General features: G+C 56.7%; 1 protein-coding gene across 2 annotated transcripts; it reads left to right on the forward strand.

Moving 5' to 3' along the window:
- The first annotated feature begins 1,351 nt into the window (after positions 1 to 1,351).
- On the forward strand, positions 1,352 to 14,040 carry CDK5RAP1 (CDK5 regulatory subunit associated protein 1). 2 transcript variants are annotated; one of them, XM_054046211.1, is made up of 14 exons: positions 1,352 to 1,593; positions 2,677 to 2,985; positions 4,244 to 4,347; positions 4,875 to 4,909; positions 6,459 to 6,559; positions 6,759 to 6,969; positions 7,680 to 7,800; positions 8,593 to 8,823; positions 9,040 to 9,137; positions 9,928 to 9,983; positions 10,405 to 10,535; positions 11,328 to 11,477; positions 12,105 to 12,245; positions 12,769 to 14,040. In XM_054046211.1, exons 2-14 carry the CDS (start codon positions 2,706 to 2,708, stop codon positions 12,847 to 12,849), a joined length of 1,740 nt encoding a protein of 579 aa, XP_053902186.1. In that variant the 5' UTR covers positions 1,352 to 1,593; positions 2,677 to 2,705; the 3' UTR covers positions 12,850 to 14,040. The 2 variants fall into 2 exon arrangements, with proteins under 2 accessions (XP_053902186.1, XP_053902187.1); XM_054046212.1 differs by lacking the exon at positions 1,352 to 1,593 and adding an exon at positions 2,354 to 2,569.
- The last annotated feature ends 12,205 nt before the right edge of the window (positions 14,041 to 26,245 follow it).

The raw sequence follows: 26,245 nt of genomic DNA on the forward strand, positions 1-26,245 counted from the left end.
GTTGTGAGTTCAATCCTTAAAGGGGCCATTTAGGGGTCTTGGGCAAAAATTGGTCCTGCTGTAAAGGCAGTGAACTGGACTTGATGACCTTAGGGTTACCATATTTTAGTTTTAAAAAAGGAGGACACTCCACGGGGCCCCGGCTCCACCCCAACTCCGCCCCTTCCCCAAAGTCTCTGCCCCCTCCCCTGAACGTTCCGCCCCCTGCTCCTCCCCGTCCCCTGTTTCCCGCGAATCAAATATTTGTGGGAAGCCTGAAACAGGGAGGCAGCAGGTAAGCTGGGGCTGGGGCAGGGTGTGGCGCGGCCGAGCGGCTCCCTCTGGCGGCCGGCCAGCCCAGGCCAAGAGGCTCTGGCCCCGGCGTCTCCCGCCCGGCTCAGTTCAGGCCCTGGGGCGCTGGCCTCTGGCCCAGCCCCCAGCCGAGCACTGCCGTCCCTGTCCTCGGCCGAGCACCGCTGTCCCCGTCCCCGTCCCGGCCGAGCAGTGCCGGCCCTGGCCCCGGCCCCAGCCCTGGCCCTGGCCAAGTACCGCCGTCCCTGTCCCCGTTCCCGTTCGAGCACCGCCGTCCCCGTCCCGTCCCCGGCTGAGTACTGCCGTCCCCGTCCCGTCCCCGGCTGAGTACTGCCGTCCCCGTCCCCAGCCCCGTCCCCACCCCCCAGCTGAGCATCGCTGGCCCCGTCCCCGTCCAAGCACCGCCGTCCCCGACCGAGCACTGCCGTCCCCGTCCCCGTCCCAGCCCTGTCCGAGCACCGCCGTCCCCGTCCCCGTCCCGTCCCTGGCTGAGTACTGCCATCCCCGTCCCCAGCCCCATCCCCGCCCCCCGGCCGAGCATCGCTGGCCCCGTCCCCGGCCCCGTCCAAGCACCGCCGTCCCTGACCAAGCACTGCCGGCCCCGTCCCCGTCCCATCCCCGACCGAGCACTGCCGGCCCCGTCCCGTCCCCGACCGAGCACTGCCGTCCCCGGCCGAGCACTGCCGGCCCCGTCCCGTCCCCGACCGAGCACTGCCGGCCCCGTCCCGTCCCTGACCGAGCACTGCCAGCCCCGGTGCCTGGCCGAGCACCGCCGGCCCCGGCCCTGCACCGCCGGGCCCTCCCTCCCTATTTTCCCAGACATGTCCGGCTTTTGGGGATTTCCTCCCGGACGGGGATTTAAGGCCCAAAACGCCGGACATGTCCGGGAAAATCCGGACGTATGGTAACCCTAGATGATCTTTCAAGATCCCTTCCAGCTCTAGGAGATAAGTCCAGCTCCGTATATTATGATTAACCTTGTCAAGTATGTGTAGCCGCGTTAGTGTATCCACAAAAACAACCGAGTCCGGTGGCGCCTTAGAGACTCACAGATCGATTTGGGCATAAACGTTGGTGGGTAAAACCCCGCTCGGTCGGGGGCGTTGGGTTTTACCCACGAAGGCTGTGAGTCTCTCGGGGCCCCCGGGCTCCCCGCTGTGCTGTGAGTAGGAACCTCGCAGGCAGGAACTGCCGTCGCGCCGGAGGTTGCGCGGGGAGCGGCTTTCGCAGGTCACTGGCCGGGGCTGGAGACACGCCCGTGGGCGGTGAGCAGCCGGGCGGGGTCTGCAGCGCGTCTGCCAGGTACGGCCTGAGCCCGGGGCGGGCGGGACCCCCCCCCCCCCAACTCCCCCCCCCCGCTTTGCGTCCAGCATTTATACCGGGTGCAATAGATACAGGGTGTAGTTAATGTATGGGGGGGGTGTGGCTCTCAGGGGCTCTCAGCCTGGGGGCGGGACCCCCCAGCCCCCCCCCCAGCATTTGTACCCGGTGCAATAGATACAGGGTGTAATTAATGGGCGGGGGGTGGCTCTCAGGGGCTCTCAGCCTGGGGTCGGGACCCCTCAGCCCCCCCCTCCCCAGCTCTGCTTTGCCTCCATTTATACCGGGTGCAGTAGATACAGGGTGTAGTTAATGTATGGGGGGTGGCACTCAGGGGCTCGCTGTGCGAAAGGGGTCACAGTACAAAGGTGGAGAGCCGCTGCCTTAGCTGCTGGGGTGCTTAGCTCGGGGGCCTGGCCGAGCCCTGCCTGGGGCCAGTCCCAGTGCCCTGGGGCGATGCAGCGGGTCCGGCCTGCCCTGCAGCCCCTCTGACCCCGGGGCAGGGCCCAGGGGACGGGGCTGATTTGGGGATTGCCCCCGGCTGCCCGGACACAGGGCGCATCTGCTGTGTCTCTGCCTGGCTTTGCTGGGCCCAGCAACTCGCCCTGCACCTCGTTCCTTTTGCTGACCCATGGGGCCCCCTCCCCCAGTTCATCCCTAGAACCGGCTCCTGCCCTGCACGGGGGGGGCAGCTGCCAGACTGGACTGACTTACAGTGAGGCCTCCCGAGTACTCCCCCCGCCCCCCTTTGTATTCCCCTCTCCGTTTGCACCCCAGGGGTGCACAGCCCCGGAGAACCGTGTCTCTGAATCACTGAAAATGATGTACGGCCCCGATTCTGCAGCTTGCTCCAGCCCCCTGGGGTCACCAGCCCCCCAGATGCTGGGACAGGAGCGTCCCCCGTGTTCTGAAACCCGCACGCTGGGGATGTCGCTCATTTAATAGTTTCCTGATTCCGGTGGGTGGAAATGGGGGTTCCCGGGCGTTTTGCATCTTGTCGGTTTCCCAAGAAAGGGGGTGAAGCGGGGCTGGCTAGTGAACGTCCTGCTCTCTGGGGTTTTGCAGGGTGTCTGGTCTCTCGCCCATCTGCCACGATGCTCCTGCCCTTCAAACACGTCTTGGGAGCTGCTGGGACGTTCCTCTGGAGGCGGTTGTCCTGGGCGGCGCGTTCTGAGCTCAGAGCTCGCGTGCCCACCCGGGGCCGGAGCGAGCGGAACAGGGGTCTGGAGGACTTTAGCGCCCGGCTGGCAGCAGGGCCGACGCTGCAGCACTTCTTAAGAAACACGTCCCCACCTCAGGAAACTCACCCTCAGCTGGAGGAGGAGCCGGAGCCCTATCTCACCTCCAGCATCCTGGAGGAAGCCAGGCGGAAAGGTCAGTGTTACTTGGCCCCACTCACCCCTTTCCTCAGGACTGGCTCACACCTGTTCTTTGCACCAGCTTTCTGGTCCTCCCGTGCGCCTGCCCCCACCCCCTGGGCGTTGTGACAGGCCGCGGTCATGACAGGGCCCGGCCGTCAGTGACCTAGAACGAGGCTGTCATCGAGGGCTAGCGAGTCTCGCCCCGCACACCAGGGACTGATGGGCCAGTGGAACCAGTCCCGGGGCTAGCCAGCACTGAGACTCCCTGGGAAGGGCCCAGCCCCGCGGGGGCTGTTCGTGCTCTTTTGTTTTTCTGAAATTAGGAAAATATAACTGCCCTTTCCCCTGTGCCTGGAAGGGGGGCTGAGGAGCGGGGGACTGTTCACAGTGCCCGTCTCTTCCTGATGGCTGGTCATTACAGTGGTGACCAGGCATCTGGCACAGCCGCCGCTAGGAAAGTAGGAGTGTTTGTGCACGTTTCCTAGCACGTGCATACGGTTCCTCTGTTTCTACAGAGGGGAATCGCTGGGTACCAGGAGACACCAGCCGAAGAGTGTTGCTATCAGCATCCCAACAGCACCGTGTCATTAGGGCACTGCAGAGTCTGGGACCACGGCATGGGGTGAGACGCTGTAGGGCCTAGGCTGCCCAGTGCCAGTGGTGGGGGATCGCTGGCAGCCCTGGCGTGTCATTGGTGTGGAAGAAGCAAGCTAGGAGGTGGCGGCAATTCACGTGCTGCCTGCGTGAATCTGAGCCCAGGTGGGAGAGCAGCAGGTTGGCCGGGCGAGGCACAAGATAGAGCCAAGGGCTGAATGATGTGATCCCGTCTCCTTCGAGCATCTGGCCCCAGAAACTGCTGCCTCTGTGCAGCCAGCCGCTTTACTCCTGTAGGGCAGGTGGAAGGGGCTTGTGCGTTCAGGGCTGCAGGTCCAGGCCCACATGTGCACTCGTGGCCACTTTGTTACATGCTTGGCCTCCTCCCCATTCCGGCAGGATTCCCATCCTCACTAAGCCGCTGTCACTGCTGCAGGTTGGCGTTGGCGTTACGGGTACAACTTGTCTGACTCTTTCGGCAGACCGCCGAGCAGGTTTGCACAGTGGGCGAATCTCCGAACGCCCCCTGCAATCGGCAGTGACGGGTGCAGCCTGGCTTTGCCTGCTCTACACGGTCAGGATTTGGAGAGTTTATCCAGGGGGCCAAACTTCGGAAAAGGAAACCAGAGCTGAACCCTCCCCTCTCTGTCCTGGTCATGCCTTCTGTTTAATTGCAGTGTATCTGGAGACCTACGGCTGCCAAATGAACGTTAATGACACCGAGATTGCCTGGGCCATCCTACAGAAGAGTGGCTACCTGCGGACACACCAGCTGGAGGAGGTATGGCGCCGTGTTAACTAGCCTGACATACAGGGTGCCACACCGGGAACCCCTGGGCCCATGTCTCCCAGCCTGGGTCTTGACAGCAGCTTTACATGAAGGGTCTGATCCCACGAGATGCTGAGATACCCTGAGTGGTCTCCTCTGCAGAGCACCCTGCCGGGTCAGGTGCTAACTCTGTGGGAAGCCCTGCTCGGCAGCTGGAATGGAACGATGGGCTGGGCACGATAATAAAACTTGATTTATATTTTTTAACTGTTGCATCTGACTTGGCTGCAAAGGGGATTGGGCCCCGCGTGAAGCAGGTGGCCGGGCTGTAACTTTCATCCATTCCGTGGAGCTCGCTGCCTGTTTTCCGTTCTGCTTTTTCTCCACTCTGTTTCCTGGACCCCAGAGTGGAGTCGTAGCGATTCCCTTGGTTTGCCGAACTGGCTGATGGCCGTGATGCTGGCAGTGCCTGGGTTCCAGCTTGTGTGGAGAACTGATCCTCCTCCTCTCATTTCTTCTGTATTTCTTCCCCACTGTAGGCGGACGTGATTCTCCTGGTCACCTGCTCTGTCAGGTAAGGAACTTCGCTTTCTTAGAAAGGGTTATTTGGAAACTGTGGAGCGTGAATGTCCCCGAGTGTCGGAGATCAGAGCCGGGAGCTTGAGACCTGGAACTGCCCAGTAGATATCTAAAGAGCTGGACCGACCTTATTACAGTGCTAGCCCTGCGGCACGTCATGGTCTCCCTGGTCTCTGCTGTAGCACAGCCCGAAGTGAACATAACGTGTGTTCACGTGACGACTGCCATCCTGGCTGACACGCTGGGGCCTGAACCAAGGACCTCCCGAGCTAAAGCCGAGTTGCTGCAGGCTGAGCTAAAGAGAGAAGGTTCTGTAGCCGGAACCTGCAACAAAGAGGAGGGCCCATAACCCACACTCGTCAGTGGGATACGCTTACAGCAGCATTATACACAATGATGCCACTTCTTTTTTTTTACTACTTATTCTGCATGTGTTTTTCTTCTCTGCATCCTGCCTCTTTTCTCCATCGCCTCCTCTCGTAATAACAGAATGTGGGATGTAGTTCCGTGCTTGTGGTAAAATTGCCTGCGGTTTCTGAATGCATTGCAGAATGCTCATTGTCAGCTGTGATGCAGTGTGTGTCACCAGTAAAGTCTCTGAAAGGCCTCAGTCTCGCTGATTAAGAGTCATTTCTGCAGTGTAGCTGCGGCCTACAGGCAATACCTGTGCAAGCAAACAAAACAGCCCTTGGTGACGCGGTGCTAAAATAATGCAATCTGTGTGCTGTAAACAGTGCGCACCCTTAGGCAATGGGTCCAGGCTATGGTACGCTATAACGATAAATATCCTCCCTCGCTCTCGGGTCAGGATGGGGAAAAATTGGAAAGGGTTCTGGAAAGAATGACAAGAACAGTCTGAGGTTTGGAAAACAGGCCTTCTAGTGAGTAATTTAAGAAGCTCAATCTATTTATTGTACCCAAGAGCGGGCACGGGGTGGTTTCATCATGGTATATCCCACGTAGCCCGCATGGTGAAGAGGTTTCTGAGAGCAGATGGCTCTCTGATCTAGCAGAACAAAACCTCGTGAGTTTCAATGGTTGGAAGATGAAGCTAGACACATTCAGCCTAGAGATATGGTGCAGGTTTTTTCTGGGGGTGGGGGATTAACCATCAGAACAACGTACCTGGCCGTGCGCTGGGCTCTCGGGCTCTTGCATGCCCTAAGTCAGGGCTGGCTATTTGCCCAGTAGATCTGTTCTAGCTCAGCATACGCTGCAGGCTGGATGCCGAGGGCATGGGTGAGGTTCTCTGGCCCATGGGACAGGCCAGCTAATCATAAGGGTCCCTCCTGCCTAATCTAGGACAGCAGGGGGTTGATTACAGTGGACGAGGTTCAGGGCCCAGGCTGTGGAGATGGGAGCTGAGCTCTTTCCCTGGCTGTGGGTGTGTCGCTCGGCAGCCGTGTGCCTTGTCGGTGAAAGGAGGCTGATAACCTTCCCTGCCTCTCGTTCCGGGTGTTCAACAAGTGCCTGGGGCCCTCGGCTGGCCGGGGCGGAGGAAGAGCCGTCAGCATCACTCACTGCCGTTTCTCATGGCTCCCCAGGGAGAAGGCTGAGCAGGCCATCTGGAACCGCCTGCGGCACCTCACGGCTCTGAAATCCAAGCGGCCACGGTCCCAGGCACCTCTCCGCATCGGGATTCTAGGTACCTGGCAGTATGTACAGCGTTACCGTGTGGCCATGGCAAGGGGTCGGGGGTGTTACATCCACTGTCGAGGGGATGAAAAGCTGCATCCCAGAACACTAGCTTCAGCGGGGGCACCGAGCCTCCTCTGATGGGGAAGAGCGGGCCGTTGGGTGGGGTCAGGGGCCTCTCGACACTGACCGTTCTCCTCTGGCCGCAGGCTGCATGGCCGAGAGGCTGAGGGAGGAGATCCTGCACAAGGAGAAGTTGGTGGATATCGTGGCTGGCCCCGATGCTTACCGTGACCTGCCCCGGTTGCTGGCCGTGGCCGAAACGGGCCAGCAGGCTGCCAACGTCCTGCTCTCCTTAGACGAGACGTATGCAGATATCCTGCCTGTCCAGACCAGCCCAGACGCCACCTCTGCATTTGTGTAAGAGCCGAGGCGTCTCTCTCCCACCTGCCCTGCTCTGCAGGGCTCTGATTTCGGAGGATCGTGGGGAATCAGACCTGAGAGATGGCAGAGACCTGCGAGCTAGTGTCTGTACCGTGCTCGTCCCCGGCGACGCGGACCCAGGTCATCACCCCGCGGATGCAAGCCTGTCGCCTGTTGTACATTCGCTCCTACTTTATCCCCGGTGATCGGACTCCCACCCGCCCTGGCCCGAGAGTTCTGACTGTCAGAGAGCTTTTCCTAGTAGCCGGCCTTGGTTTCCCTTCCAATGCTTGGTCCCACTTCCCCAGCACCACTCCAGACTCTGATATTGGCACCTCTCCCGGGTGGGCGGCTGTCTCACCCTCCCTGCCCGTAGCTGGGCACCCAAGTTGTGCGTATTTTATCCTGACTTGTACATCGCCCCTTCCAGGGCACACCTCCCTCCCCCGCCCCGTCCTTGTTTCGTCCCATTGGCGCGTTCCTTTCTCGTATGGAGCCGCCCAGCTGTGAAGCTACGTTCTAGGTGTGGACGTGCCGTAGGGGTACAGACAGGCGGTTACCACCCTGCCCTGGGAGGGAGGAAGACATGGGCACCTCCCACATGGGGCAGGCTCACCCAGAGGCACTGGGTCCGGGTGGGGAGCACGTTCAGCCAGTGGCTCTCCTGGTGTGACTGGGGCCCATTCTTTGGCGTGTCCCCTCTGCAGATCTATCATGCGCGGCTGTGACAACATGTGCAGCTACTGCATCGTCCCCTTCACCCGTGGCCGCGAGAGGAGCCGGCCCATGGCCTCCATCCTGCGGGAAGTGAAGCTGCTGTCTGATCAGGTGCGCTGTCCTTTGCACCCCGCCTGGCCCAGCCCCGGGGCAGTGGGAGCTCTTGGGTCAGGCTGCTTGGCCATGCTGCCATCTTTGCACCAGCAGCCCCAAGCGCCGCACTGAGCCCAGGCGTGTGGTGATCAGCCCCTCCTGGGGATCAGTGGGGAATGCTCGCTGGGGCTGGTTCTTTAGATAAGTGTAAAACCACGGCTCTCCCTATGGGACAGCCCAGAAGGGAGTGACCAGAGGCTGTTCCCTGTCCACCCCCATTTCCCCCTACAGGGAGGGGCCCTTGGGCCCGGGCAGTGAGAGAGGGGGGCTGGCTGGCTTAGGGAGTTGTGCTGTGATGGGGTACAGAGTCAGTCACCTCTTCAAATCCAGCCCAGGCAGGTGGCACCCCTGAATCCTTCTCATCTGTTCGATGGCCCGTGGGAACAGGTTTGATGGTCGCAGGCTTGTTCTGGTGCAGAGGCGTCCACGTCACAAAACCTGTACGGTCTGTGCTCCTGTAGGCCAGACAGTCTCAGCCGAGAGGCCAAGGCTTGACAAGGCCGTGGCTGCCCCGTGGCCCTCGAGGGCATCACGCCGGCAGGGTGGCGAGCTCGTCCTGCTGCTCCCGGCGCTCTGGCGGGTCTGTGCGTGAAATGCAGGCGTCGGCCCCCACCTCTTCCCGCCGGCGCACCGGGCCTGCCTCCTTGGCGATGGCTTTGCAAAGCTGAGGTTGGTCCGGAGGCTTTCTTGGTTTGCTGGCTAGGGTGGTATTTCTCTTTGTGACGCGTGCCCCCTTGTGCGTCTCCACAGGGGGTGAAAGAAGTGACCCTCCTGGGTCAAAACGTCAATAGCTTCCGAGACACCTCCGAGGTCCAGTTCCGCTCGGCAGCCGCACCTGGCCTGAGCCGCGGCTTTAGCACCATCTACAAGGCTAAAGAGGGGGGCTTGCGCTTCGCACATCTGCTGGATCAGGCCTCCAGAGTCGACCCGGAAATGCGGATCCGCTTCACCTCCCCGCACCCCAAGGACTTTCCTGACGAGGTGTGTGTGAAGGGACTGCCCGGATTTCACGAGCTGCAGCTCCCCTCAGAGGGAACCAGGCTGAGATCATCCCCAGCGGCTGAGGCCGAGCGGGAGCTGTGTCTTTGCAATCGCTGTTTGCTCCCCTTCGCTTCGGGAGGTTGTTCCCTCTCTTTGGGCCAGAACTGTGTGCAGCTGGGCAGCTCTGTGACCCCCTGTCCGCTCTCCTCTCGGCAGGTCCTGCAGCTCATCCAGGAGAGGCACAACATCTGCAAACAGCTCCATCTCCCAGCCCAGAGCGGGAGCTCGCGAATCCTGGAGGCCATGAGGCGAGGGTGAGTCTGACTGAGGGGACGTGTTCCCCCCCTCGCCGTGCTGCAGCCTGCCCCTCGGCTCGGCGATGGGGGAGCGGGAGCCTTCCGGGGGCCGCCGTCTCTGCCGGACAGGGAGCTCCAGGAAGCCTGTTTGCGAGTGTAATGGCTGTGCATTGGCCAGGGCAGGCACGGGATGGCAGCAAAGGCTAGTTCCAAGGCCCAGGTGAACATTTTGCCTGTCAGTTTAACACCCCCCGAAACATTTTGGGGGCAAAGGAGCGGGATTCCAGCAGCGCCTCTCCAGGCCTGTCTGCATCTCAGCCAGGGATGCTCAGCACGCCCTCTCCGAGCAGTGTTCCCTTCTGTCGGCCAGGTTTCATTCCATGCGTTTTTGGTTCTGCCTCAGCACCTCCCCTCGCGGTTGGCGATTGTGGGGGGCAGGTGCCCCCAGGCGATCGCAGTGCTGTGTATTGTCGCCTTGAGCTTTGTCAGGGGCGTGTGGCCCACCTGGCAGGGAGGGAGATGGAGGAGACGCACTTACCCACTCCACTCCTCTTGAGCTTCGGGTCCAGCCAGAGGAATCCCTGAGTTTGGGGTCAAGTATCAGGGGGTAGCCGTGTTAGTCTGTATCTACAAAAACAACAAGGAGTCTGGTGGCACCTTAAAGACTAACAGATTTATTTGGGCATAAGCTTTCGTGAGTAAAAACCTCACTTCTTCGGATGCAAGGGGGTTGGGGGCGACCCTGCAGATGCTGCTTTTGTTTCCTGTCTCCCTGATGACCAACCCGTCCGTGTGCTCTTCCTGACAGCTACACGAGAGAAGCGTATTTAGAGCTCATACAGCATGTGCGGGATTCCATACCAGGTAGGGGTTTCCGTTCTCCTGGCTCTGACCCAGTCACGGCTGTCTCACTTCCCCTGCCTGAATCCCTCACTCCTCCTCACGCCTGCTCACACACACGGGCAGCGATGCTGGGATCGGCTAGATCAGGGTTTGTGCTTTGCATTTGAAGGGGCCCATGGGAAGAACCAGGATGTTCCTCCAAATGAAACAAGGTCAGCGGGGTGACCTGCCCGGCCCTCGCCCTCTCCTCAGAGAAGTGACTGTGCACCCAAAGCCAGCCTCTGGCCTCGCTCTGCCCTAGTGCATGTGGGAAGGAGCCGTGGCCGGGAGGGCTGATGGGGAATAAAGCTCACAGCTGCCCTGGATATTCCCCTCTTGTCTGTGCTTTGTGGGGCGAAGGGTCCGCTCCCCGCCTGTGTAACCCTGTGCCTCTTGGTGCCAGGAGTGAGTCTCAGCAGTGATTTCATCGCTGGCTTCTGCGGCGAGACCGAGGACGATCACCAGCAGACGGTGTCCTTGCTCAGACAAGTCCGCTACAATGTGGGTTTCCTCTTTGCCTACAGCATGAGGCAGGTGAGTGCGGGGCCCGGGGGAGAAGCCTCCGTTGTCCCTAGCGTGGTCACCCCGGTCCGGGTCGGTTTGTTCTCACCTGTTCCCCCCCAAGTGAATGGCAGTGACTGTGTTACCAAGCCCCAGTCTCTTGCACACACAGTGCGTGTGAATGGCTTGTATGCACTCGCACTGTCAGCATCCGTGGGGCTGGGTTGCCCAAGTGAGGACGTTCCCAGCCCACCGGGCCTATGGTCACGGAGCATCAGCTGATACAGTCCAGCTCATCAGAGCAGCCCACGGGGCAGCCTTTCCCAGCCGCAATGCTTGCCGTGCTCAGCGCTTTCCACGTGCGAAACGTGGTGTGAGCATCCAGGCTGCCAGCTGGGTGAGCTGGTTTCACGGCACGGTTTGCCCCCAGCATGAGTTATGGTCCCCGAGCTGAGCACTCGGGGCTGACCGCAGCACGTTTGGCTTTGCTGGAGGGGAATTTTGCAGATGCAGGGCGTAGCCAGGTATCCGCCCCCCTGCAGGTGGAACCGGTCGGCTTTCAGAAGCTTTTGGCAGAAGAGGCAGGAGGTCTCTTGGCAGCCGTCCCAGGAGTGCCAGGTGGTGGGAAAGAAGGCGGGAGGTCGGCAGTGGCTGAAGGAGACAAAGGAAGATAAATCTCCTCCTCGGGGTGGGACTTAACTGGCCACCTGTGCAAAGTTTGTCTTTGTTTGAGTGGCATCCGAGCCCCGCTGGCTCAGACAGGACAGGGCTCCTACCCCTGGCGGCCTGGCCGAGAAAGGGCTTTTAATCTCTTTGTTGTTTCAGAAAACCCGGGCCTATCACCGGCTGCAGGATGACGTGCCGGCAGAGGTGAAGCATAGGCGGCTGGAGGAACTCATCTCTGTCTTCCGGGAGGAGGCCACCAGGGCAAACGGGGCTATGGTGGGCCGCTCGCAGCTCGTGCTGGTGGAGGGGGTGAGTGGAACTTTAACACCACGCTGGGTCTGCTTCCCACCCCTGGCCCAAGAGGCTCTGAGGCCATTCGACCGTTCCACCTCCCCGGCACATACGCCCTCTAGTCAGGCCAGCGATACGTACCTAAATAAGTGCCCTGCTCTTCAGAAGTGCAGAGCAAAGTGCTTTGACGCACCCATTAAAAATCAGGTCACTTTTCTGTAGGGACATAACTCCAGGCACCTGGTTTGGAAAATCTTGGCTTTGGGGAGGTCCTGAAATAGGACTTTTGGGAGGCTGGAGAAGAATTATTTCAGGTTTGGGCTGCAGGGGATGCTTGTCAGGTGACAGGAGGAGTTGGTGAAATATGTCTGTCCGTTGGATGCGTTGCAGACAGATGTGAAGACAGGGTCCCTGCCCTGAAGAGTTGACAGTCCTGATGGGGGTGGGGTTTAGACACGTCTCCAGTTGGGCACCCAAAATGAGCGGAGGCTTTTTGGCTGCCTCTCTCCCAGCACTGCCACTGCAGCAAGAGCTCTTTGCTTAACGACACGGAAGGTGGCTTTTAATATTGGCCGCCGCGCTCGACCCCCGGGCCGTGAATCGGGGTTGATACTGTGCAGATAACGCCCCCTGTTCCCCTCCCAGCCCAGCAAGCGCTCTGCCGCCGAGCTGTGCGGTAGAAACGATGGAAACATCAGAGTGATCTTCCCCGACACGGAGATGGAGGACGGCTCTGGCTCCGGGGCTCTGGTCAGAGCCCAGCCAGGGGACTATGTGCTGGTGAAGGTGAGGCTCTCGTGGCTCTCGTTTCCAGGAGGGAGCCGTGCGTTCAGGGGGCGGTTTTCAAAGGGCCGGGGCCAGCTCTCCCTTTTTGCGTGTGCTTTTTTGTGCCAGCAGATGAATAGCGAGCACAAATCTGAATAGACGAGCTGTGCTGCTGCCTGCCTGGTGCTCCAGCACCATCCCCTGCTGGGGGGAGCTGTGAGTTCCTCTCCCAGGGATTCTGGCGTGGCCTGGAGCTCCCACCACTGTCAGCGCCGCTGCCCCGCTCCCTGCAGTGCCTTCTGGGGTGAGGCTGGGAGTTCAAACACCAGCAGCACGCTGCCCGTTCCTGCCAGCACCTGCTGCTGGGCGGGGCTGGGACTCCAGCAGACGTCCTCCTTCAGCATTCCCTGTCGGGAATCCATCTCAGACCAGCAGAGCTGGGTCATGGCCCTGCCCCACACAGCCAGCTCTCCTGAACTGTTCCCTGTTGTCACTCCCCCACTGCCGGCGTGTCTCATGACTGTTCTATGCCGCTGCCTTTCAGGTTACCTCCGCCAGCTCCCAGACGCTGAAGGGAGTTTTGCTTCGCCGCACCACCCTCAGAGAATCGGCAGCGCACCGCTGACACCTCCTGGCTGCCGGCGAACGAGGGGCAAGCGACTTTTCCCCGGGGAGAAATGGGGAGCGCTGGCCGGATGGAGGTGGAGACGGACGTGGTGTTTACTCCCAGAGATGCCCTCTCAGCTGGAGCCGTGCAAACTCCTGAGCAAAAGGCAACGGACACGGACACACACGCCTGCCCTGGGCAAAACTGCTTGGAGTTATTCGAAAATCACTACCGCCAGGAAGTGCTTTGTTTCTGCTTTTTCATTTGCTGTCTTGGCTGTACCTCCCTGGGCTCGGAGGCAGTTAACACTCTGCCCCCCTGTACCTCCCGAGCTGTGCACCTGCCAGAGTTCAGCACCAAGGGCTGGAGGTCTCCTCACTCAGCGACTTGCAGCCTTCTCCCAGGTCACCTCCGTAAACCCTGCAGAGAGACGCTGACATTAGGAGCCGCAAAAACTCCAGTGGTTGCTCAGAGCCCGAGCGAGGGCAGCAGCACACGTGTGCAGAAGATGGGGCATGCCCTGATGGTTAAAGCAGGGGGCTGGGAGTCGCTACTCCTACAACTGACAAATATCACCTCCGTTTTGCCAGCGGGGAAGTGACAGCCCTGCGTGAAAGGGGAGCGGGGAGAGTTAGTTATTGCGCTGTTTGTAACGTGCTGGACGGACGGGAGCAGAGCAGAGGAAGTATTGCCCAGCTGAGGTGTGAGCTGTGGGGTGGGAGATTGCAGAGCTGCACCCTGCTGGGTGTGGGAACCATCCTGGAGGTCCTGCCCTGCACTGGTCACTTCCTCTCCGGGCCCCCTAGAGCAGGAGGAGACGGGAGCTAACGGGCGCCTCTCTGCCACCTGGACAATCCCTTTTAGCAGAGGAGTCCTGGGGTAGCTGGGAAAGTGGCTTTGAAGGCCTGGGAGTCGCGGTGCAGCGTCCTCTTTCGTTTCTGTGCCGTGGATTCCAGACGGGCTAGTGTCATCCGACTGGGCAATTTCTCGGGAGTGGGGAGGCAGCCGGAGCCGTTTAACTGGGAGATTGTTCCCGGCCATCTGTTAACGTCCAGCGGAATCCCAGACTGACTTGGGAATTCCCCAGAGCAGGGTTTTGAAATCGAATTGATACCTGTACCTGTCAGGTGGCGCTCAGATGATTCCTGCAGTGGGTCACAGGGCGTAACGTCCAGCAAGGGGAGGACATCGATAAAAGATTCACACCTCATGAAATGTGTTGTGTCTTTTCACACTGCTGCAAGCTAAACACTCTAGCGAACTTTGTATGGAAAATTCAACAGCTCATCTCCCTGTAAAGTAGGAAGGAATCGACCCTGTAACTGGGCCCCCCCGAGCGCCCCCCAGCTGGGCTGCAGTGAGTTCAGAGCCCTGCGTCCCCCGCTGGAGCCTGCGCTGGGCAGGACAGGGGGAGCGAGGGGCAGAGCCTCCAGAGCTTTACTGGGCATGGGGCTAGGTCTGTGGGGGAGCCCAGGGCCTGACCCACAGATGCTGCCAGCTGGAGGACGGGGGAACAATCTTCCTTCTCCCTCCAAATCATTGAGAAGCAAGTCACGGAGGGGAATGTCCCCAAGTCCGGCCCTGGCTCTCTCTGCAGAAAGGCGCGGCCGTGCCACAGTTTCCAAACTCAGGGGGAGCAGCAGTTTTCTTCTGGGGTTTTCAGGGTTCTCTGCTCCCTGCATCCGCGATGGGCAGCATGTTGTTTGTAAACAAACACCCCCCTCTGGCAACGAACCAAAAAATGTTATTTGCATCATTTTCTCAGTGAAAAAGGAGGCGGAGGGGCTGCCCGGAGAATTGGCAATTTCTCAGCCCAGTCCCTTCTGTTGTCTGCTGCAGACTTTTCCTCCCGTGTGCCCTGCAAAGTGGCAGAAGAGAAAGTCACTGGTACAGTGAGGCCAGCAGCACAGCATTCTGCTTTCCCGCCCTGCTCTCTCGGGTTCCCTTAGCCCACTAAGGCTGCTCGTCAGGGGGGATTAAACCCTCCTTTCGATGCAGGCTGGGGCCGTTCCCCTGGGAGCAGAAGCCCCCCTGCTCCCGCGGCACTGAGCACTCCCAGGAGCGAGCCAGCCAGGAAGGTGCTGTCTTCTCCCCGTCACGCTGTACTGTAACTACGTGAAGAGGGGGCGAGCTGAGTTTATATCGTCTCTCCGCCCGCAGACGCTCGGGGAGCCGGCTCAGCGCCCAGCCTGGGTACTTAGTGTTTAAAGGCTTGTGAATGACATTTGGGACTTTAAAGCATTGAGGAGGCTTCCACAGTGACCTTGGCAGCTGTCAGGCACCACTGCCCAGAGCAGCTGTTTTGCCAGGCGCAGTTCGGTGTGTGACAGGAGCTCGGTATTGGGGGTTTGCACGTTTCCTTCAGCTGTAACACGCCCTGTGCCCTGTTATGTGTCACTGCCGTAGGGTGCCATCCCAGTGCACCAGGCTCCCCAGGAGACCAGATCATTGCGAACAATTGATCTCGGTGCTTGCAACAGCCACAGGCATCAGGACAGGCCTGCCAGCGTCCTTGGGAGATTTGAACACCTGGGTGGTGATTGCATTGGCTGGGCTCAGCGTTGCCATTGGGGGGACTGGGGTGGGGCTGACTCAGACACACAGCACAGCCCAGAGAGCAGAACCAGAGCGGGACTAGATGGCCTGGTGTACCGTACAGCTGGGGTAAGAACAAAGCAAGTAAAAGGAGGGATAGAGAACAAGAACCCCCCTGTACTTACAACAAGGGACAGCGAAGATACTTGTATTTTCAGCCAGGGGTAAGGTCTGATGAGTCTGACGTGGAGGTAGGACAAGCCGTAATCAGAGTCATCTGCAGCAAGGGAGGTTTAGGTTAGTTATTAGGAGAAATTTTCTAACTTCGAGGGCGGTTAAACTCTGGAATTGGCTTCTAAGGGCGGTTGTGGAATCCCCATCGCTGGAGGCTTTTAAGAACAGGTTGGACAAACACTGACAGGGATGGTCTAGAGCAGCAGTTCTCAAGGGGGGGGTCCAGCTGAAACCCAGCCTCCCCCCAGAGTTGAAGCGGCGATCCCCAGGCCCCATGTGCAGGGGAAGCCCGGAGCCCAGGGGCAGAGTTGAGGGGCACAGGGGCTGTTGCCCCTGCAAACTGCAGTGCAAGAGCAGGATAGTACTGGGGCAGCTCCAGGGCGGGCAGAGCCCTCCGAGCACAGGGACCACAGAGGAGCCGTCCGGGCACACAGCCCCCAGCTACCCCTGTCCGCACACAGCCCCTAGCTACCCCCTGCCTGCACCCTGAGTTACCCCTGTCCACACACAGCCCCCAGCTACCCCTGTCCACACACAGCCCCTAGCTACTCCCTGCCTGCACCCTGAGCTACCCCTGTCCACACACAGCCCCGAGCTACCCCCTGTCCGCACACAGCCCCAGCTACCCCCTGCCTGCACCCTGAGCTACCCCCTACCCAGACACAGCCCCAGCTACCCCCTGCCTGCACCCTGAGCTACCCCCTGCCCAGACACAGCCCCCAGCTACCCCCTGCCTGCACCCTGAGCTACCCCCTGTCCGCACACAGCCCCTAGCTACTCCCTGCCTACCCTCTGAGCTACCCCTGTCCACACAGCCCCAGCTACCCCCTGCCTGCACCCTGAGCTACCCCCTGTCTGCACACAGCCCCCCGACCCTCACACAGCCTCTAGCTATCTGTGTGGGGGTAGCTCAGGGTGCAGGGAGCTGGTATTGAGGAATGGTGCAGGGAGGGGGTAGCTAGGGGTTTCGGGGGGGGGCGCTCTGCTGTTTCCTCCCCCAATATACGTCATACTACAGCTCTGTGCGAAGGCCCCTGCCCCCCCACTGCTGGGCCCTGGAGTTTTTAATAACGTGGGGGAGGGGGCTTAGAAAAACCAAGGTTGCGACCCCCCCCGGCCTAGGTTAACTTGGTCCTGCCTCAGCACGGTGTGTGTTGGAGGAGGTGGGGGGGGGGGTACGGGACTAGGGGACCTTGCGAGGGCCCTTCCAGCCCTACGTGTCCAGGAGTCAGTCTCACTGGATACGCTGCGCCTGCTCTGGTGAGTAAGTGCTACTCAGAAGAAGGGTAAAAAAGCTGCCCTTGAGTTGGGGCATCAAGTGGCTTCCATGACACGGGGTTTTCCTAACCGGCCGTGTCCTCGCGAGGCACCTGCCAAGAGCAGGGCACTGCCTTGTCCTGCAGCAACGGCTGGTATTGACCAGCTCATTGGCTTCCCCGGCTCCCTTAGGCCCCCCGTGTGACACACGACTGGATCCCCGTGCAGCCCCTAATCCTGGGCTGGTCGATGCCCGGTTGGTCCCCCCCTAGCCGTGCCAAAGCTGCATGAGTCAGTGGGGCAATTCTCTACCTTCCGTGATGCTGAGATGGTGCAATCTGTCTGGAGAAAAAGACAACGTCTCACAGCTCAGGCCCTGTCTGGAGGGAGCCAGGTATGACCCATAGTAAGGGGAGGGTCACTGCCGATATCATCCCCCCCTCCCCATGTCTTAGTAGGGCCCCCACCAGGCCCCTTCTAACTCTGCACCTGAACCAGTGGCGGAGTAATAATTTTGCTGCCCCTAGGCCGGGAAATAATTGCCGCCCTGGCCCCGCCCCGACTCCGTCCTTTCCCCGCCCCCATTCCAACCCACCTAGTTCAGCTAGTGGTTACACCGGCCCTGACGCTAGCTCTAGGCAGACCAGGCCACTGCCTAGGGCAGCACATTTCTGGGAAAATACCTGACTGGCAGGTGTGGGTGGGGGTGGAGGTGGAGGTGGAGGTGGGGGCGTCTCAGGGCTGCCAGCCTCTGCTGGGCCTGACCAACTCTGTTGTGCAGAGGGGCAGGTGTCGAATGTGTGAGCGGTGACACAGAGCACATCGCCGTCACTAACGCAGGGCCAGAGGCGTGACCCTTTCAGCGAGTAGCAGTTACTGTCCCTGATCGGTAGTTGCTAGGTGAGGTACAGGTGAGGCCTCACAGCCTGTATGACACTAGCTTAGCCAAACTAATCAAGGCCGAAGGCCCAAAACCCTGAGCATGGCTGGGCGCTAGGGTTACACTGGGGTAGATCGTTATCCCACCATAGTGACTAAACTGCTGGCAAGTCATCACAAGGGGCTAGTTCAGGGGTCCCCAAACCCCCAGGGGTCCCCATGCCCCCTCAGCCCTAGCCACACGCCCCTGCCCCTCGGAGCCAGGGCCAAGAATGGGGCTGCAGTTCGGGGAGGAGGACACTCAGCCAGGGGCAAGGGGGCGGAGGCTGGGGCTGCAGCTGGGAATGGGTCTGAGGCTTGGCCTGGGGCCAGGGACGGCTGTGGCCAGGGGCCGAGGTTGGGGACAGAAGTGGGAGCAGAGCCACAGCTGAGCTGTTCCGGGAGGGGGCGGGGAGGGCGGGGCTGGTAGCTGGGCCCCCAGCGAGTGCGGAGCCATGCTGAAGCCAGAGCCACGGCCAGGCACAGAAGCTCGGGATGGGGCTGGGTGGTGCTCCCCCCCGTCCCCCATGGGGGCTGGCCTCGGCCCTGCCACTCCCCCCCGCCCCGAACATTCCGCTGCGTCTCCTTTGGGGGGCGCACCCCACCGTATGGGGACCTCTGCGCTAGTTTCTAGCCACTTGGGATATAGTTTGGGACATCAGGAAAGTCTGCCCACAAGAACGCCATGGTAGCTAACTGATGTAGATGCTAATAAGCTTGAAGTAACAGGCCGACTAACCTATGGGAGACGACACCCCAGCACTACAAATAAGGGAATGGGGCTGAAACCCCCATTGACTGTGCATTAGGCGTCAGGGCATCAGCGTAACACAGGCTGGAAGGTGGATCCCAGCCGGTGCTTCGAGCCGGGGAGGTGTTGCCCTGGGGAGCTGTCAGGAGGACAACCCCTGGTGAGGGGCCGATGAGCACTGACACTGCAGGTTGTTTGGCAAGGGCTGGGGTAAGGCTGGGGATGCGCCGCGCTGCCTGCCTGGCTGGAGTGGAGTGTTTGCGAGTTTGCTGACTGTACCAATAAAACGATTATAACGATAGCGTGAGGGTTGCAGCTGTGCACACAGGGACGCCATGCGCACCGGGACAGTGATTCTGATAACGCTGGGCATGCGCTTGGCATAGGAACTTACCAACGTTCAGTGTGCTAACTGGGGGGAGTAATTTAGTAATAGAATCAATATACGAGCAGTAGGTGAGCCAACTTTACTCCCCAGAGTAGACTCAGTGAAGCCAATAAGACTACTTGTGTGAGTCAGCACTGCTCACTGTGACGCTGGGTTGGAGAATCTTGCCCTCAGTAGTCACTCTGAAAGGTGCTGGATTAGACGGGCACAAACTGTGTCTAATGGTTGCTGCTTCTTGCCCCAGTGTCCACATATTGGATCTGATTCTGATCATACTTCAGTCATGAGTACCGCCACTGAAGTCAATGGAGTTGCTATATCCTTGCAATACTGGTGTGAGTGAGCTCAGAATCCAGTGCATTGAATCCCTTCTTATATTCCTGGCATCTCCCATATGAGAAATTTACATGCCAGTTTTCAGACATCCGTGTAAACACTGCTGTGACCAGCAAGAGACAATGAAAAAGGGACCAGAGCTGCAAAGGCCTGAACGAATGCAGATGCAAATGTTTCTGACTGTTTAAGGCGTTCCAGGGCCCACGTTCAGTTACGCTCACGTATAGAGAAAAAGGCAGAGGTGGAACTGAGCTCTGACCAGGGGAGTTAGGATCTGGAGTTTTGATTCAGGCCCTAATAAGACGACTTTAGGAATTTGGGACACATTGGAAAAGATAAGTACACCAGTGGAGAGGGAATAGACTCTTTATTAGAGGAGAAATACTGTATCGTCAGCCATGATATGACAATTTACTGTTCAGGTTAGAAGCACTGATGTAATTTTATATAGACAATTCATAGGATCGAACAACAGAATAGAATTCATGATCGCATTTAGCATACATTTCCAAAGATTCAAAAGATAAAGCAGCACGTTTGTTTTCAAGAAATATCCTGAAGCATTCATAACAGCCGAACATTTTGGAAACATGAAGGCTTAACTCAACGTTAAGGCAACAGGACAAACACAGCTCAGCAGTCTCCAGACGTGGTGGCCCTGGTACTGAGGAGTGCACTGCTCTCAGCCTTGGGGGACAGGCAGCAGGGTTGCATTCTGCAAAACAAGGGACAATCACAATCATTTCACATGCCAGAGACACTTGGAGCTGCTTGACAACAGTGCCTTTATGATACATAGCAAACATCCTGTGTGGTGGGGCAGTCAGAAATGGGTGTTTGCAATGTTTGTTTTCATTATGAAAAAGTACAATGGGGTGCAAGTGAAAATGCTACAGATAAAAATTCAAACTCCTCTCAGGGGAAAGGAAATCGTTGCTTGGCCAAGGCTACTGCCTTCTGCAATTGGCAATGGGACCCCTTGATCATTAGCTGAAATGAACAAATAGGGTTTTCTTTCTGCCCCAGCTGAAGGAAGCTGGCTATATTGTTTCATGTGCCTGATAGATCATTTCCCCTTTGACTGGAAATTGGAAGGGAAACATTATTACAGGGCTGCACAGGATCAGACATGTCCGTTCCCATTGGGCAGATTTTCCAGCACAGGGACTGACAGAAGACAATGCTCCCAGGACAACAAAGTGACTGGCAGCAGCAGAGCCACTACATCCTTATATTGCTGTGTGTTTATTTCAGTGCTCAGCTGTGTCCTTAATGGCGTCAAAATGAACCTGCAAATATCTTTATACAGATGGTGAAAGCACATTTAATGCTGGTATGGTTGCCAGGCTGTGCATGTCTGCATTGCAGGGGAATTAGCCATCGAATAAATAATAAACTCAGGGAGCTCTGAGTTTATAGTTTTGCTAGACCAACGTATACTATGTTACACTAGATTATATCAATGCCAATGGCCATGGATTCTTGCAGTTCTCTTTTAGCAGCAGTGCTTTGCTCAGGACACTTACCATTTCATCCTGCGGATGTTCATCCTGCAACAGATGGAAGCAATCCTGTAAGCAAATCTACAGTAGGTCCTGCTTAAGTGTTCCCATCCCAATACATAACACAGGTTAGACTTCAACTGATCAGACACGGTTCTCCAGCTGCTTTGGTTTATAGGAGTGCCATCTGCCAAGAGCAGCTCGGAAAGGTTTTCTGGGTTTCCATAGTAGGGAACGGGAAAGTTCAGGCAATTACACGGTGGGGAAAGTCTGTCGCTAGAGATGAGAGAGCGTGGCATACAAATGAAATTCACTAACCTCAGTGGTATTTTCAGGAAGCAGAGGCAGTATTTGTTCAATCAGACTGCGACCCTGTGAAATAAAAGAGAGAGCGTGATGAAGCGCTAGCGTTCTGTACAACTGTCTGGACAGGACGCTTTGCACCACACCGTTGGACACACCTCCCTGACCTGGTCTCTGTGCAGGTGAATTGGACCCCAAGCTGGCCCTGTACCAAGTCACTGCCTCCATAGCACCCCTTCATGGCCTGCAGCACCCATGCCTCAGTTTCCCTCTCCTCAGGGTTCTCAAAGGCTCTCTCATTGCCAATAACCCCTTGCTGGGGCTGGTTTACTGAGCAAAAGTAAGTTCATCCTGCTGCACTCTTCAGACAGCCACTCCCAGCCCTGCCTCACTGAAGCCTTTGCTCCCCTGGTGTCTCAGGGTACCCTGCGGGCCTTCAGCCCTCTGGTCCCCACGGCCAGCCTTCCTGTCTGGAGTCTTTTCCCAGGCCCCTTCCATGTGCCCAGCGGCCTGACTAGGTCACATGACTTTCGTCTGTTTCCCCACCGGGGGAGAAGGGTTGGCTGTGTCACAGGTGGGGCTGATCCTGAGCCCCTGTTAAAGGGACAGGCCTTACATGTGTATCCCTGAATGGCATGAGAAATGGAACGCAGCCCTAAAAGTGGAGGAATCAGGCAGTTCTTCTCAATCCAGCAAGGTTGCAGACAGAGCCAGTGAGGCTCCTACAGTGAATTACACACAGGGAAGGGATCATTGCATGCACAGGCGTCTCCAGAGAGGAGTGAACAATAACAGGTACATTCAGTGACCACGCGCTTCCCCGCCGGGTACGTGGGAGTGATTGTCATGGGGCTCGGCGGCATGCAAGCCAGGCACGGCTCTATTAACACGCTCTCGGGCAGCAGTGGAGCTGTTCCTCATTGGCAGACGAGACGCCAGGCCTGAGCTCCTGGGAAGAGCAATGTACTGTCTCCTTCCCCTGCGGGAGACAGCTCATATTTTAAAAAGAAAAAGGCAGGAAGAAGAAGGAAAGTGTTTTGCTGAAAAGAAGCCCCCTAAGGGAGTGTTTTATTTGCTACAAACATGGTGAGTTTGGAGCAATTCCTTGCCAAGTGAGAGACGCACCTGACTGGGGTCCTCTCCCCAGATCGTAAAACCACTAACGCTGTGAGAGGGGAGCAGCTGTTGTGCGGTTCTGCCCATTGACAATAGCCCTGGGTCTGCCCCCCTGGAATGAGCGGATTCCTTCTGTGCCAGGAGTCTTGTGAGAGCCCAACAGACCTCACACTAGGAGCTCAAAGCCGGAGCCCTGCAGCAAGAGGTGCCCACCTCATCCTTGCCCAGGACCCCAACAATCACAACAGCCTCCTACACAGGCAAGGTGGACGCACTTACGGTCAGTTCTAGCACAATGATGTCGGGATTAAACGACACTTTAAAGACGGAAGATGGGCTGTTTCCTCCTGGAGGGGACGTCGCAACTGCAGAGACAAAGAGCACATGAGAAATGGATGTGGCCGAGAGGCCCGGCAGCAGCTGGACTGTGAGAAATGAAAGTCCTAGCACAGGTTAGCAGGTTGGTATGGACTCCAGCAAGGAACCGAGACAGGGAGATGAGAGACTAGCCCCCACTTCGGAGCCTGCCCCCACACACCTGCTCCACTGAAGGATTTTGCACGTCAGGCCCGGTTACCGTTTCCCCCAGGTGTAGGTGACTATAAACGTCATTTCATACGTTGCACGCTTTGAAACCACACGGACGCTGCTTACGCGAGCGTCACTTGTGCTGCGCCCATTGGCAATGGGCAGACTCCCCCCTGGCTGCTGGAAGGGCTGGGTCGCTGGGCTGACGGAGCTGCAGAATCGTACAGATTGTCAATGCGCATCTCAGGCTAGATTCTCCGGGGCAGTTACCTACAGCGCAGCTGTGGAGAGGAACGGTCGTTCTCAGTTACCTTTAAACCAGCCCCCGCATGCACTTGGGGGCTCAAAGCACACACCCAGAGTAACTTAGAGCAGCTTTAAATTGCACCAGCAGCTCTCTAGGAGTCACTGTCCCAGCTTGGGATCGGGCAGAGCACGGTGCAGTGTCCTGCCCTGGTACACCCGGCTCCCCCTCCGTGCAGAGGGGAGCAGGTGCCTTCGTGTCACCCAACCTGTCACACTGGGGATTCCTGAGTAGCTGCTTTAGAGGAGATCTGTGGCTGCAGCCAGAGCTGGGGCCAAGGATCTCTCTTAGGAACTGCTCTGGCCCATCACCGTGGTATCTGGGCACCTCACTGTCTTTACTGTATTTGTCTTCACAACACCCCTGCAAGGGAAGGTAGGGCTATTATCTCCGTGCTACACAGGGGGAACTGAGGCACAGAGCAGCTAAGTGACTTACCCAAGACCACACAGGAACACTGTAGCAGAGCAGGGAACTGACCCCTGGGTCTCCACTCCCAGGCTAGGGCCCTAACTTGACAATCTCTCCTCTTAATCTCAGAGCCATGTCCCTGCCTATTTGGCACTGGGACCCGTTCCCATTCCCTGGCTCCCAGGGGCAATGGGAGGTGAGGTGCTTGCTGCTCAGGGAGATCTTGGGGCCCTGTAATGTTACCAGCCTGTTGATGGGTAAATCAGAAACGTTCCTGTATCGGGGTGTCTGGGGCACCAGTTTTGGGGTAATACTTTACTGCCCAAGCAGTGAGGGACAGGGGAAGGGGGCAGAATCTGGGCCCTGAAAAGAAAGAGTGGGAAGTATCAAAGAAGGAACTTACGTCTTGCTGTGCTTAATGATGTTCCATCCACGCTGGACACGACAGCACTGATCAGTGGGCACAGCTGTAACACAAAGTAACACAAGCACAGGCACCGCTAATCAGTCATGGTGCCGAGACAGCAGTGAGGACATGACACTGGGCGGTTTAGTAATGTTGCCATTAATTTTATCGCTGAGATTTTAAATCAAGGGACTGATAAAAGGAATAGAAGTCGGCGTATGCACTGAGTCCGAAGCCTCAGTTAACTCGGTTTAAAGGGCAGTGACCCAGACAGACAGTTTGGAGCCGCGCCTTTGTTTCTATATTTCCCAACTCCGTTTTCACTGGCCCCTCATAATCGAAGCTTTATTAAGTTAAGCCTGGGGAGGTGCCAGTCAGCTCCTTCACAACCGGCTTTTTCTTAATAAATTTATTGACCTGGATGATGTTTGTGGGGTGCTGGCACAGGCCCGGGTACGGCTGCATGACCCAGTATGGGATGAAGCTCTGACTTAAAACTAGGGCTGTCGATTAATCGCAGGTAACTCACGCGATTAACTCAAAAAAAGTAACTGCAGTTTAAAAAATTAATCGCAATTAATCGCACTGTTAAACAATAGAATAGCAATTGAAATGTATTAAATATTTGTGGATGTTTTTCTACATTTTCAAATATATCGATTTCAATTATATCACAGAATACAAAGTGTGCATTGCTCATTTTATATTATTTTTATTACAAATATTTGCACTGTAAAAATGATAAACAAAAGAAATTGTATTTTTCAATTCACCTCATACAAGTGCTGTAGTGCAATCTTTGTCATGAAAGTGTAACTTACAAACGTAGATTTTTTGTTACATAACTGCACTCAAAACTAAAACACTAAAACTTTAGAGCCTAAAAGTCCACTCAGTCCTACTTCTCGTTCAGCCAGTCGCTAAGAGAAACAAGTTTGTTTACATTTAAGGGAGATACTGCTGCCTGCTTCTTCTTTACAATGTCACCTGGAAGTGAGAACAGGCATTCTCATGGCACTTTTGTAGCCGGCGTTGCAAGATATTTATGTGCCAGATATGCTAAACATTTGTATGCCCCTTCATGCTTCGGCCACCATTCTGGAGGACATGCTTCCATGCTGATGGTGTTCGTTAAAAAAATAATGTGTTAATTAAATGTGTGACTGAACTCCTTGCTTGAGAACTGTATGTCCCCTGCTCTGTTTTACCCACATTCTGCTGTATAATTCATGTTATAGCAGTCTCGGATGATGACCCAGCACGTTTGATTTACGAATGCTGTCACTGCGGATTTGACAAAATGCAAAGAAGGTACCAATGTGAGATTTCTAAAAATAGCTACAGCACTCAACCCAAGGTTTAAGAATCTGAAGTGCCTTCAAAAATCCGAGAGGGACAAGGTGTGGAGCATGCTTTCAAAAATCTTAAAAGAGCAACACTCGGATGCGGAAACTACAGAACCCAAACCACACACCAAAAAAGAATATCAACCTTCTGCTGGTGGCATCTGACTCAGATGATGAAAATGAACATGTGTCGGTCCACACTGCTTTGGATCGTTATCAAGCAGAACCCGTCATCAGCATGAACGCATGTCCTCTGGAATGGTGGCTGAAGCATGAAGGGGCATACGAATGTTTAGCATATCTCACACGTAAATACCTTGCAACACCGGCTACAAAAGTGCCATGCAAACACCTGTTCTCACTTCCAGGTGACATTGTAAACAAGAAGAGGGCAGCATTATCTCCTGCAAATATAAACAAACTTGTTTGTCTGAGCGATTGGCTGAAGTAGGACTGAGTGGACTTGTAGGCTCTAAAGTTTGACGTTGTTTTATTTTTGAATGCAGTTATTTCTTGTACATAATTCTAAATTTGTAAGTTCAACTTTCATGATAAAGAGATTGCACTACAGTACTTGTATTAGGTGAATTGAAATAAACTATTTCTTTTGTTTTTTACAGTGCAAATATTTGTATTAAAAATAAATAGAAAGTGAGCAGTGTACCCTTTGTATTCTGTGTTGTAATTGAAATCAATATATTTGAAAATGTAGAAAACATCCAAAAGTAGTTAAATAAATGGGATTCTATTATTGTTTAACAGTGTGATTACGTGCACTTAATTTTGTTAACCGTTTGACAGCCCTACTTAAAAGCATGAAATCAGAATGAGCTTCTTCTCAGTGCGCCCCCACGTGTAGGTTGCAGTTCCCATCTCTGCAGCAGCTCTGCTGGTCTGCTACATTTCCTCCTGGGAATCCCCTCCTGCCCTGGGACTCGCTTAGGGTTCTCGGCCAGCGAGGTGCTATTAGGGTCCAGTTGCGGCTAAGTCCTGGTCAAGCCCTGCACACAGCTGCTGCAAAAGATGCAGGCAGCCATTATTCAGGATTTAAGATAAGGATGGTGCCTAGTCACAAACAC

The sequence above is a fragment of the Malaclemys terrapin genome, chromosome 12 (genome assembly GCF_027887155.1).
Source record: "Malaclemys terrapin pileata isolate rMalTer1 chromosome 12, rMalTer1.hap1, whole genome shotgun sequence".
Taxonomy (NCBI): Eukaryota; Metazoa; Chordata; order Testudines; family Emydidae; genus Malaclemys; species Malaclemys terrapin.

Coding starts and splice junctions, on each gene's coding strand:
- CDK5RAP1 (XM_054046211.1), top strand. CDS start 2,706: ATGCTCCTGCCCTTCAAACACGTCTTGGGAGCTGCTGGGACGTTCCTC. Junction 2,986..4,243: donor GGAGGAAGCCAGGCGGAAAG/GTCAGTGTTACT, acceptor GTTTAATTGCAG/TGTATCTGGAGACCTACGGC. Junction 10,536..11,327: donor TTGCCTACAGCATGAGGCAG/GTGAGTGCGGGG, acceptor TTGTTGTTTCAG/AAAACCCGGGCCTATCACCG.